Here is a 14,301-nt window from a genome sequence, read left to right as displayed (position 1 = left end):
TAGCTATGCTTGGGAAATTGCTTCTCAATCAGTGCTGTTAAATGCTGTATGTAAAGGTAGTAGAAACAGCAGCTGTAACGTGTTTTGACATGATTTTATGCGGGTAGTTTTTAGACTTCCCTTCGAAGCAAATCCCAAATTTTCTTGTACCTCTTTCTGATAAACCACTGCCCTTACTGTCATATAACCTTACCACATAGTCTGGAATTGTTTCAGCACCAGAAACACAACCCTTCTGTCTCTAGCAGTTAAATCTGTTGGGACATTTACTAAATATTTACTAACTTATATTGTTTCAGAAGCAGGTTCAAGACAGGCGGTTGCAGAGTAAATGAACACACCACGATGCAGCAAGCAGAAAGCATCTTTAGCTTTCCGTAAGTGGGTGGTGGTGATAACAGTGCTCCTTCTTGGGAGGGATATGAGTGATACAGTACATAAGTCTTTCAATTTTATGGACGGTGCACTTTTTGAAGTTATGTTTATATGGAAAGTGGTATACAAATAAAGTGTAAGTGTCTCAGTTATCATTTGTAAAATGGTAAGAGTATCACAACATAATATATCTTTTTCTGTAAACTGGCATACTTCTTTTTTTCAGGTTCTTTTTGGTCTTGGTGGTTCTTTCCCCAAAAAATCAAAAGTCATAGTAAGGTTGTGAATATTTACCTTCCAATACATTTTTATCCCTCTGTGAGTTACAGTAATATATTAAACAGAAAACAAATACAGTGGTACCTCTGGTTATGAACTTAATTCGTTCCGGAAGTCTTTTTCTTAACCTGAAACCGTTCTTAACCTGAGGTACCACTTTAGCTAATGGGGTCTTCCCCTGCCGCCGTGCCACCAGTGCACAATTTCTGTTCTCATCCTGGGGCAAAGTTCTTAACCCGAGATACTACTTCCAGGTTAGCAGAGTCTGTAACCCAAAGTGTTTGTAACCCAAAGTGTTTGTAGCCTAAAGTACCACTGTACGAGTGCTACTTTGTCTTCCCAAAGTGTGGGATAAGCTGCCTTCTAGAAGTTCAGAAAATGCTAAGAAAGCTGCAGTTCACTTTCTGCATTCTATGTGACTTGAGAAGAACGAGAGGCAAAATGCCTTGTTTCTTGCTTCTCAACAACAAACATCCTGCTTCTTCTATTGACAGTGGGGTGAGGAAGTGGGAGGTGAGCAGACCTCAGGCCCAGGGATCAGAAGTGAGCCTCCACATCATTCTGTCCAGTGCTCAGGACTCTGCCAAGGCCACATTTCTCACTGGTTCTGCTCTGCACTGCCATCTTGTGTTGCAAAAGGTTCAAGTAATGTGTCCTTGAACCTTTTGCTTGCCTGGATGGAGTGGTATTTGTTTGGCCACACCCAATTTGGCTACACCCACCCCTTGGTAAGTGACATTGTCCAAAAGGGAGTGTGGCCCTGGAGCTGAAAATGTCTGCCATTTCTCTAGTATTCTTTGGAAGTTTCCTGGTCCTCCATTTTAGTCTTATCTCAAAGTCCAGGGCCACTACCCAAATTCTCAGCCAAAATTTGGGAGGGGTGGAAGAAGAGTCTCTTCAGCAACTTTTCGAACATGCTTTGAATGAAAATAACTACCCTCTTTTTTGCTCTGAGTGTTTGGAAACTCCTATATTGTACAGGTTTATTTGCCAAGGAGCCAAGATTAGCTGGAACATCTTGCCAGCGAAAACAGGTTTGCTGCAATGTATTTACTTGCAGGAGGCAATGCTTCCTGCAAGTAATCCTAGCTTGATGCTGGAAAAAATATATGCAAGAGGGCAGTTTTGTAGATTGCAACAGGTGCTGTGATAGAGGCTGTTTCTGTTTTGTGTGGGGTTCTTGCTTTGTCATTAAATTCATCAGCAATTGGGATTTCTATAAAACATTTGCTGGTCATATGATTGGGACTAAAGACTTTGAAGAACTATAACAGAGCACCTCTGTATTTCTGACAGGCACAAATCCAGTTTCATTTTCCTGCGCTAATGCTGACTCACTTGTTGACAAGTTGGTGTACCTTGCCCTAGGAAAATGCTGGGAAATGTTCACAATATTCCATGAGATCAGCTGAAAAGCTTGTCTATACTCATGTGGCTTTTTAGATTTGCAAATATGAAAAAGCCCAGGCAGATTTTAGGTTTCCAAATAGGTGTAGTCCTGGTTAGGGTTGTTCTAGTTAAAAACAAGTTTCTTGAGCACCTTAAAGACAAACTGTTGTGTAAAGGTTTCATGGACTAGCACATAGGAAACTGCTTTTATGGAGCTTGGTTACTGGTCCATCTAGCCCAGTATTGTCTACCCTGACTGGCAGCCGCCGCCTAGGATTTCAAATGAGTGTCTTTCTTAGCTCTACATGGAGATACTAAAGATTGAACCTGGGGCCTTTTTCATACAAATCATGTGCTCTCCCACTGAGCTACAGCACCTCCCCATACATATTATCAAATCCATGAAACTGTAACATTAGTTGGCATATTATGTACATACATCTGGATGGGTGTTGGTGAGTAAAAAAAAGGGGGGGATCAAATGGTCATGAAATGCATAAAGTACAACCTATAGCAATTTAGTTAAGGGCCAAACTACACGTTATGCAATTTGTACTTTTGAAAAAGCATACTTAAATTCATCACCATTTTCCTGGGGGGGGGGTAATCACAGGGCCCCAGTCCAGAACATGCTCCCAATGTAGATGGGGGCTCTGCACCAGTTTCCTTGTGAAAATCCCTCCTACCCATTGATTTAGCTAAGCCCTGCTATGTGGCGATGTGTGGGAAAGCCTTCCTTGTGATGGCACCTTAGCTTTGGAATTTCCTTCCCTCTAAAATATGGCTTGCACCTTTTTTAAAAAAAAACAACAACTACTACTAATTTGGTTGTCAGCTGAAGACCTGGTTATTCACCCAAGCTTCTTGTTACAGTTTAGTGCCAAAATGTTTATTTTAGCATTGACTGGCTGCAAACTTACCTGCCTTCTTTTGCAGTGATTGTATCAGGTATGTGGATGAACTGTAACTTGCTCTGGAATTGCAACTGAAATGAACAAGTAAAGAAATGCTTTAAATAAATAACTCTCTGAGAATGCAATTTCCTGGAAGGAAATAGCAGCTGTGGGTGGGGATTTCCAGGAGGAAACTGGTGTAGGACCACCATTCAAATCAGGAGCTCTTTTTAGATTATGGTGCTCTGACTTTTTCTTCAGACGGAAAATCTCCAGTTTAAGCATGAACAATTTAGCCCTAAGTTTAGCCCTAAGGATCATTCACAGTAGTGACAGTAAGGAATAGGTAAGGTATAGGACTCCTGGATGCCCAGCCAAAGGCAACTATGGGGTGCAGCGCTCATCTTGCTTTCAGGCCGAGGGAGCTGGTGTTTGTCCAGTTTTCCAGGTCATGTGACTAGCATGACAAACGCTTCTGGCGCAACGGAACACCGTGACAGAAACCAGAGTGTACAGAAATGGTGTTCACCTTCCCGCCGCAGCAGTACCTATTTATCTACTTGCACTGGTGTGCTTTTGAACTGCTAGGTTGGCAGGAGCAGAGACAGAGCAACAGGAGATCACCCCTTGGTGCAGATTCGAACTGCTGACCTTCCAATTGGCAAGCCCAAGATGCTCAGTGGTTTAGACCACAGCACCACCCACATCCCTACAGTAAGGAATGATGTGTAATGGAAGGGGGAACTGTCCTTATTCAAGCCTAGAATGCAATCACATCTTCGATAAATTCTAATCCAGCAACCACACACTGACAAAAGATCTTGTACCCACTTAATTGTATTTTATTATAGCACAAGCTTTCATGGACAGATGTGTCTGGCCTCCATGATTAGCTATTAGCCTTTACTGTATGCATTAGACTAACTCTAACCAGCGCATTGTTTTTTAGCACACCTGCCCTGCTGTTGTAGTTTTTAATTATTCCTTAGGGATAAATTAGATGGAATAGCAGCAGACCTGGATGTCAAAGGCAGAAGGGGAGCAGAGTACACAGGATACCCTCCTTCCCATGGGTACTCCTATTGCTGCAGCCTGAAAAATAACCTTGAAAACTGTGGGTGGGAGGGTGGGAAAGAAAACAGAGCAGGCAAGGGTTAATTTAGCCTCAAATGTTTTAAGTCCTTCTGTCTTCTTACACATCCCAAATGCCCCAAGTTGTGCCCTCTGGCAGCAAAAGTAATTGGGAGAAGTCATCTATCAAGTCTCATTTGCCATCTAAATCCAAGATGTTAAACCTTTAGAAACAGTTAAAGGAATTCATATTAAGGAACATGGCTGCCTAGAGCAGCCAAGAGGAAGTGCCTTTTTCCCCATCTAATTTCAAGAGCTGTTGCATTTACAAAGAGATTGATTAAATTTGTAAAACTGGCACTTTGTCAAGAGCTGCTGAAGAGCAAGGCAACTCTGGATTAGGATATGTCAGTACATGGCTTATTAAGTTTTATTCGTTTAGAAGAGATGTTTGGGGAACCTTTACAATAGAGGTGAACATGACAGGAGCATTTTTGTTCCCGTATTACAGTTCTGTGTATAACTTCTCTCAATTTTATTTGTTCTTTGCCTTTTTATTTGCTCTTTTGCTTTAAAAGTTCTTTGCTTTTGCTTTTTTGAATATCCAGAATTACAAGCAGGCAGATTTTTTATATACTATAGTAAGAAATTGTGGCAGCCTTATATTTTTCTAATGCCAGACATTACTTAATGCAGTAGTAAAATAGAAATCTCTTCCATACTAATCCTCTAAAATCCTAGGTCACCTTGAAGATGTCTATGGTAGAATATAAGAGGCAATGTCTATGGGACAAATGGCTTTGAATGGACCTTGTGAGCAGATCCAAAACAGCCTATCAAAATTACAAAGACTAACCCATTTCATTCCATCATAATAAGATTATCTGATTAAATGAGCTCTTAATCCATTGAAATTTATTATGCCAGAATAAAATTTGCCAGCTTTAAGGTGCCACAGGATTTTGACATCAATGATTGCCAACATGCCATCTCCAGAGTAGTAATCATGTTGACTGCAGCAAAAACAGATTGCATTTTATCAAGCAAGGCTGCAATATAGTATAGTGAAGAGAAAGATTAGGTGGAAACTATTACAACAGGAATTGGGATTATTACTGTGTATACTATCCTAGGGGCAGTACTGGCACATCCCCAAATAAGTGATGAATTTTGTAATGCAGTTCAGTACCCACAAGGACATCCATCCATCCATCCCCATTGCCAAAGAGCATGTACTGCTGTAGCTTCATCAACACAAGCCCACACCCTTGTGGCTCAATAGCCACTTGATCAGTTTATTAGCAGGTATTATTGCTACCCCTCCCCAGGTTGTGGTGTGACAGATTCGAAACTCAGCAAAGTCTCTGGAACAATTATTGGAAAAGTAAAACCACACAAGCAGCAGCAAAAAATGTTAATGCAACCTTTATTATACAGCACAGCACTTCTGTGCATTCTACTCTCTATTAAAACAGACTTTCATTATAGCACTAAATGAAGTCTTGACCCACAGTCACGTCTCTTAAAATACACGTAATGGGGGAAAGGGCTGCAGTGGAGAGTCAATTAGTATTACAGGATACAAGGGAAATATTTTTCTCAATCATGTCATTTTCCATGTTATTGCACTTTTCCTATACAGTTGGTAAGTTTGTTACCTTTGCCTTTAACACTAATATACATAGGTTTTTTAAAAAATAAAAGTAGTACAAAAAATCTATAGTCATTACATTGGAACTGTACAACTCTTAACTCAGGTTTCTACCTCCCCCCAATAGCCAAGTTGTAACAGTTGACCATCAGTTTAATAGAACCAAAACAAAGGGAAGCATTAGAAGTTCAAGAAATACAGTGCTATTTAAGCCCCTGAGGGAGTTTTAAATGCTGCTGTGCTCTTATTCTCTCCCTGGAGGGGGAAAAATCATAGTATTAAAATGTAAAAAATAACAAAGTGAGGACAACTGGCGAGGAGACCAGTAGATACAGAGAAGGCATTATGTACATCTCTAAAAGTGAAAGCTCAACAGAGAACCACATTAGATTGGGATCCAGTACTGATGGTCCTTCCATTAATGACAGTCACCCTACAAGAGCCTACATTCAAGCAGTTTCTGAGCCTCCAAATACTATCCAGGAGGGAAGGGGCTGAGAGAAGGATGAACACAAAAGTGCTAAAAAAAGATAAATAGAATAGCTTGCACTTGAATTCAACAAGCTAGAAGGGCTTGCATTGTATAATCAAGTCGCTAGAAGTACTACAGATGGAGGAAACACACACAAAAATGGTCAGTTGCCAAACAAAAGCTCCCATAAATCCACTGCACTAGACAGCAATGTGATAAGACAGCAGCAGTGCACTAGCAAGCTGAGGGCAACACTCCAGCATCGCAACATGGCAATGTGACATTGCATTCAAGCCTTGCTTTCATTCCTGTGAATCCTATGTAGTGTTTGTATCCAGAGCCTAAATTGGCCACAATATCCAAAGCAGAAATAAGTGGCCTAGCAATTGGTCAGCTTTGAATAGCTCCATCTTTGAACCATGAGCTACTAGCACCACTATGGATTCCTCCAGCTCTGCTTTCTGTAAGTATACTTGTTTTTGTAAACTAGTTTGATTTATCATGTTTCCAACTCTAAAGAAACCTCTCTTTTGGAGCACCTGCTTTAGCCATCCAGTCAGTGGCAACCTGTAAACGTTGCATAATACAGTTTAGTAAACAAAGTTTCATTTTGGGTACAGAACAAAGTGGGTAAGAGGCAGGTGGGGAGAGAAGAGGTATTTTGCAGTGCATAAGATAGTTGTATGTGAGCACAACAATAACTTTATTTTTAAAACAACAACAACAAGGAGTTGCTTCTAACAGATCTTCAGTTTAATGCTTTTTGTTAAGTAACTGGAGTGGGATCGCAGTGATAGATGCTCTGCACTCACAGCTGGCCTGAATACACAGATAGCCACCATTACCCCTACCATAATACCTGGTCGTGGCATCTGTTTGCCTCTATTGAAACAGCTATGAAAATTTTTAGTGTGTTCAAAATACATGCTTCTTAGGCCACAAGGGTGGTAGTAACGTAGAGAAAGCATACAGCATTGCAAAATATGAACAAGGGTGTATTTTTTAATCGAAGTCAAATGTGCTTTAACTAGAAGATCTTTAGACGACACAAAGCCCATCTCTTCCCTCTTGTGAGGCATGTCAGGGGGCCTGTGAAATCTGATTCAGAGCTGCTCAGAATAAATAAAATTTATGCCTAACAAAGGAGCACATGATGGTTGTACATTGGGAAAGGTGTACTGAGCCAGAGGTGTCCATGGGGAAGACAGTCCTAGTGGAATTTGATACAATACTTTAACTCAAGTTTTCAAAAAGGCACAGGGTATTATAGAATAAGGAAGTGGCTGTTTGGGAAAAGCTATACAAGCCGTTTTCAAATAGTTTTATTCATTTTAATTTTACATAAACTATATACTTCCAAAAATACTGACCTAGACCCTCCTCTCTCTAAACAAAGTCACTATCCACTGTACAGAGTAAATGGGTATGAAATGAGTAATACTGTCAAATGAGTGGAACAGTGGCCTAGCTAGCACATAAGTGACATTTCTAATATCTATTTGAGAATATATGTGCTTTTTTGTGAACATGGTTGGCAACCGTCGCTGCCCATTCAAGTTGCCAGATGCTACAATTTGTAGGCAGAAGTGCGAATACAGTTTAGATCACCACATAGCAATGAATGCCCATTATGTAAAAAGCAATCATTTTAAAAGCACAGTTTCAATTTTATTGCACACAGGAAGGGTTCATCTAGGCTGGGCCAGTAACATTGCAAGGTCACTTTTGTCTCTAGTAGTTTATGCAAACAGGCAAGAGGCTGTAATTCTGCTTTGTGCAACAGAAGCAATGGACTGTATGTTGCATGTTTGATTGGCTTTGTATAGCGCACACTCAAGTTATCCTATGACTATGAAACCAGTGCATGCCTCATTGTGTGGAAGAAGGAGAATAAGGTTTCACCCTTCATTCTCCAAACACACGGGAGAAAAACTTTGACCTTACGCCAGTTGCATTCTCCAGCTTATCCCACACCTTTCCTCAAAACATTGTTGTACTAAGAAACTAAGTCTTGCACAAACAAATGCAAACAAATCTTTCTCTCAGGGGTGCGTCAAGTACATGAGAAAGAGCCCTTCATTTTGCAGGACTCTGGACTGTCCTCCCCATGTGCTCCCTGCAATGGATTCCTAAATTAACATAGTCTAACACAGCCAAACAACAAACCCTAAAGAAGGAAATGGTCAGAAATAGCAATCATGCACATCTATGGAATGATGTCAGGTCTCTCTTAGGTATTCTCCAAGGGAATGGCTTAAAAAAAGTAGCTGAAGAAATATTTTAAAATGCCTGTCAATAATTAGTTTAAAACAGTCACTGCCTTTATACTTGGGTTCAAAACAAGAAAGCTGCTGTAGTTAAAAACATGGCCTGCTAGTTGTCCACTGGGTACAGGCAGTAGTTAGTTGCAAGCAATTTATGTTTCAATTTCTGTCTTTTTTGGTGGAGTACCCATCTTGCTGTAAGATTGTAAAAATAAAAATAAAAAGGCCATCTTTAATCAGATGTTGCAAAAATTGCTACTAAGCGTTTACCAAAAAGAGCTTGGTTCACAAGATAAAGCACAGGTAGCTTATACTTTTTTTAAAGGGCATTTCCATTACAGTGTGGCCTTCCCCTCAAGAGAATGGATCCTTTGATCCTTCCATGTAAACATACCAAGTACTATGAAGTTAATATTAGCTTACACCCCTCAGAATCCACGCTAAGAATAGCTGGAAAACCCATCCTATGAAAGAGATACTACTTTATGTCTTCCAATAATCCACATTCATGTGTGTGACCTTCAAGGGAGCCATTGCAGACACATAGCAGACTGTAGCTAGGGATGCAGATGTGCTCGCTGCCCCAGTTATGAAACACAGTGCTTTTTTCCTTTTACTGGAATCTGAAGGGGATAAGCAAAATCCTTTCCAGACAGCAAGGCCTGAATTTCCCATCTTTCTTGCTTTTTAAGGGAAGAGGGAAGCACTAGCAACTTGCATTAGTAGTGTATTGGGGATGAAATGTCCCTGGCTGCTATATGAGGTGGAATTTCGGTATCGTCTCACCCAAGCGCCCAATTTCTGGCCAGTCTCTCTTCAGAAAAGCTACCCTCTTGAGCTGCCCATGCCAAAGTGGGGGCCAGCATTCTCACATAACAGAACAGTTCCTCCATGGCTTGTTTTTCAAGTAGAGTCATCTAATCCTTTATTCAACGGTGCTGAGTTTGACCCACAAAGCCTGTCCATTATGTTCTGCAACGTGGGCTGGACAATGCCCAGGAGTGGGCGCTGAGAAGGGTCTCCATCCCAACAGGCTTCCATCAGCTGCCAGCATTCCTCGTCAAAAATGCGAAGGCGTTCAGGGCGTACTCCTGGACAAAAAGGAGAACATGGTTATTTGACTGAAAGGGGAAATAATTCATTTGATCTTTGCTACTTCAGCTTTAACTACACTGGTCAGGCATAAGTGGCTTACCTGGCCCATCTGGAAAGAAACCAGACTCAAGCTTCCAATTATGAACAAGGCTCTGAGTCAATACACACATTATTAATATGTATAAAAACTGACTTACACAAAGTAGGGTGCACTGGGAAAGTATGGCCCCTTATTCATGGAAACTGCTGTTGTGACCACAAAAGTGTTGCTAGCATTATACTGTTCACATGAGTTCACCACTTATAAGCCGTTTTTCATATGTTGTAATGGTTCTGAAACCTAAAAATTAACACTTCAAAACATGTCAAGGCTGCAGGCCCAAGCACACTTACTTGGGAGCAAATCCTACTGAGGAGACATGTATAGAATTGCACTGCTTAGTTGTACTACAGGTGCTAGTCCTGTTTTTTCATGAGATACTACGCACTGTAATTTCCACAACTACCATTATCCATAAGGCAGGGAAGCTTTCAAATTAAGTAAAAACTTCATCTTGGGAGGTCATGTTTGGGGAAGCTTGAAAATAGGCATGAAGTTAAAAGGGTACATTTTAATAACAAAAGGAACTATGCAGGAGGCTCCACTAATTTAGGTAGCAACTAATAGAGCCCATTGTTCAAAGAATGATGCATGTTCACAGAGATTCCCAACACTCTAAGGACTGCAAATTCTCAAACACTTTAAGGAGATTTAAGATATTGCTGGGTGGTTGTTGTTGTTTTTTAAAAAGAAAACCACTTAAGCATTAGTCATGCATGCATGTTTTTGAAAGAATTAGATTGCTGTTGCCTTATTCCAAGAAAGTACTGATTATATCTAGTTTGAAGATCTTTAGATGTCTCATTTCTATACGAACATAATACCAAGAGTTGAAATCCCTGTTCTCTGTCAACATCTGGAACAGCAGATGAAATTAAGTATTGTCATTCATATCTGGCCTATATTTCTGTCATAGCCCTCATAGCAACTTATAGACTCTTGGGACAGTTAGTTCTAAACAAAGGTACTCTTTATGTTACAGGACCTTCCTTAAATCACACACGCTATGTTTTGCAGTGCAATTCTAGGCATGTTTACTCAAAAGCAAGTCTTCCTGGGCAGTTTTAAACTGAAAAGATCCACTAGTGCAAGGACTTTGGGCTGTGCAAAGGAACTTCGCCATAACTCTGTTCTGGGTTCCTCTCCAACCCTCCGGAGCAGATTGAGGGAGGGGAAGTTCCACTGTGCAAGAAAAAATCTGTGCACTAGAGCAGATCTATGTAGTTGGATAGCGCCCACCAAGTTCAGTGCAGCTTACTCCCAGGTAAGTGTGCATAAGACTGCAGACAGAATTTTTATGCGTTCTAAGCTATCAACAGTAGCCTGGAAACCAGACTAAAGGAACTGCTCATTCTCCCATTTCTCTCAGCCCACCTTATCTGCTTCAAGTTTTCAGCCGCTGTGAATATAAAGACAACAGCACCAGGAGATGCAAAGACATGAGCACTCCAGTACTACCTTATCTAGCTTCTGCTGAAAATGCAGAGGGTGTAAAGATTTAGTCAAATGGCTTATTCACTTAGGACAGTTGCTCCAAATGCATTTAGTCAAAGCAAATTTCTCTATGCAAAATTGCTTCAAATGTTGGAAGTCTGCTACAAAGCAGCTCACTCACATAAAAAACTCTTTGTTCCTTCTTCAGCCTTGTTTAGGAACAGCAGTTGCACAGCACTGAAGGAGGTTTCTGAAGCTGCCATGAGTTTCAAGGGCTGGCTTGTATGGCAGCACAGAGGACTGTGGTCGGAAGAAAGAGACCCCAAAGCTCTACCACGAGAGCAGAGCTTGACAAGTGGTCATTTAGATTAGGAACTTTAGATATAGTCTCCATCCCTTGACAACACTGCATTATGTGTTATGCCTACCTCTTCGTACATTGTTCCAAAGGTGGTCCTTACTTGCACATCTCTCAAAAGCCTCTGGTAACTTGACTTGACCCGAACAGATGTACCAGAACAAGATGCCAAATGCATATACATCCACAGAATTATCATATTTCCCTGTGGCAGATGAGCAAGAGATACTGGTTGAAGACTAGAAAGCATAAGATTGTTGTCAGGAAATAGCAGCACACTGGGTCACTGGGGACTCCAACACAACCTAGAGCTTAGTTAAGGCAACTTTATTTTCAAGCAAGGCTACTACTCTTAAATGCTCCTGCTTGGGACAAAAGCACACTTAAATGCTCTTCCCACACAAGTCCACTGGACAGAAGTAACAGGACAGAAGTATCAAAGCATTCATTTGGGACGAGAGATTCAAAGATAAGAATTAATTGATCTAAGGATATTTTGATCTGTGATCCAACATCTACCTGTTTCTTCATTGGTAATAACCCACACAGTTCAATGTGTCATATCCCCTTGAAAGTATACTCCTTCCTTCCCTGAGGATACATGCATGTATATGCCAAACTTCCTGGCAGAAGCATCCCTCTAACAGTACACATGTAGTTTTGTCATCTTAAGGGAATGGAACCTCAAATTCTTAATGGCTAACAGTCCATAGGGAGATCTATGATAAGTTTACCTGTGAAGAGTTCAGGAGCCATATGGATAGGGGTCCCAACAATACTGCCGGACATCATCGCCTCAGGTTTGCAGAATCCCAGGTCTGTGATTTTAGCTCTACTGTTTTTATCAAGCTGTAAAGGATACAAACTACTCAAACCCAAGCCTCAAGAGAGCAACATGTCATCACTGTAGTACAAGTGTATTCTACAAACAATCCCAGCTAGCACATTATTAATGTATTTGCTGAACCAAGCTGAAGTTCATTATCTAGCCGAGCACAAAAATAATCACCAATTCCTTATTTTGATTTTTTCTTATAATTTTGGGTTACCTGATGCTGTCCTGGAGATTCCTAGCTAACGGCCATAGATACACCTAATCCTTTATGAAATGGTAACAGTGTAAAAGTAGTCCTCTAAATTAACTGCCATCACCACATCTTGTGGAAATGAAAGTCTGAACAGATGAAGGGTGTATTAGCCTTCTGATCAGTCAAAGGATCAGAAAAGATAGCTCTTTGTTACTCCAGTCAATTTTACTCTGGCTGAGCTCCCTTTAGATATGCCTCAGCTTCTGATCTTTCCCCTGGGTTTAGCTGTGATCGGGTATGGTTGTCTTTTCTTTATAAGGAAATTGGTCCAGTCATATGAAAACCTAGATATTCTTGAGTTTCTTGTTCAGCACTTGAGTCTTTTTGGGCAGCACAATTGTCATTTGGTGTTCTATATACAGCAAAGTACAGGTTTTGTGCTTCACAATGGCAGCGATCACTTTTACTTGTGCCTTTCCCCCCCCTTATGAAAAAAGTGCTTTTTAGATTTTTAAGAAGTTATAAAGCAGAGATAAATGGTTTTAACAAAGCCATTATTTATGTACTGACGTCTTGTTCCATTTTAGCAAAGAGAATGACGCTCAAGGCAAAAAGCTGTCCCTTACCAATACATTTTTAAGTTTGATGTCTCTGTGAACGAGCCCCTGGCTGTGAAGAAATCGAATCCCTTCTACTACATCCAAGGCAATCTGCAATCTTATCTCCAATGTCAACTCAGCCTGGGGGGAAAAGTGGGGGGGAAACCTTATTATCAATCCCTTAATGGGATTCACATCTATGGTTATTAGGCAGTGCTTCTTGCCTAAAATGAAGCAACTCCAACAAAACAGATCCTTTAACATTGTTTCTTCCTTAAACAAGCGGGTCAGAGAGTAGTTCTGCTGCTATTGTCTTAATCCGTTCTACTGAAGCATACAGTTCTAGTCGCACAATGGTAGCCAGGATCAGGTGTTGTGTGCACTCACTTGCTCTCTCTAATGAAATATATAATATAACAATATAAAAAAATGCCTTTACAGTTGTACTTGTGATCAGACCATTAACCCTAGATTTTATCTGCTGCTAACCAAAAATGTAGTAGGGCTGAGGTTGGGAGGTGAAGAAGAGACCATCTGATCTACCAATAGTCAGGAACAACGTGAAGGGAGCATAGCTGCCAAAATTTTAAAGCCAAATTATCAGAACACTAAACTTATCAACTTGTCTATGGATAGGCAGTTCACTGCCCAAGGCAGTAGCTTCTGTATTCTCTAGAGACTCCAAGAATGCAGAAGTATATTAGCTTGTAAGTTAAAAGAGGTGGGGGGGCGGGGCGGAAAGCTAGCACAGCCCAAAGAGGACTGAGCATCCTTACTAGCTTTCCAGAGCTATGGAATAGTGAAGATGTCATGGTTTGGGGGAGCAGGGGATAACAGGAGAAAATTGACCTGCTTGAACCTTTAACAACTTATAGTAGCCACGGTGGCAGTTTGGGTACATGAGTGAACCCCTCCTCACTGCAATGCACAGGCTTCAAGACGCAAAAGGAAATATGCCATTGCCTTTTATAACTCTAAAGTCTTCGCCACCCTGTAATATAGCAATATAGGGCTAACCCAAGTGCTTTAGCACTATAGAACACAGTTGGGGAATATTTCAGGTGGGTCAGGAAATAAAAAGCCTGCAAAAACCTCCCCTCCCATAAGAACCCTAGAGCCTTGCAAGGCTTGTGTTCCATGCTTCCTTGAGGCCTGAAGAGGAGTACTTGTGTTATACTCTGCAACTTTTTATTATCTCCACTGATTCAAGTATAATGAAAAGCACACTTGTGCATAGAAATGAAAGCTGCCAGAGATGATCAAATATTTACACTGTCCATTTTCCATTTAATT

The 14,301-nt window shown here is 40.8% G+C and overlaps 1 protein-coding gene across 1 annotated transcript in view; it reads right to left on the bottom strand.

Moving 5' to 3' along the window:
• Positions 1–5,416: 5,416 nt before the first annotated feature.
• The window catches only part of DSTYK (dual serine/threonine and tyrosine protein kinase), a 39,176-nt gene continuing 30,291 nt past the window's right edge, over positions 5,417–14,301 (bottom strand). The window contains exons 10-13 of the mRNA XM_081916320.1: positions 13,036–13,149; positions 12,116–12,230; positions 11,452–11,586; positions 5,417–9,485 (exon numbers count right to left, since the gene is read on the bottom strand). Of these exons, the coding sequence (XP_081772446.1) occupies positions 9,298–9,485; positions 11,452–11,586; positions 12,116–12,230; positions 13,036–13,149 (552 nt within the window). The 3' untranslated portion in view covers positions 5,417–9,297. The remainder of the gene's footprint in view (positions 9,486–11,451; positions 11,587–12,115; positions 12,231–13,035; positions 13,150–14,301) is intronic.

The sequence above is a fragment of the Podarcis melisellensis genome (genome assembly GCF_964234715.1).
Source record: "Podarcis melisellensis genome assembly, chromosome: 6".
Lineage (NCBI taxonomy): Eukaryota > Metazoa > Chordata > Lepidosauria > Squamata > Lacertidae > Podarcis > Podarcis melisellensis.
This window is presented reverse-complemented; position numbering and strand designations above follow the sequence as displayed.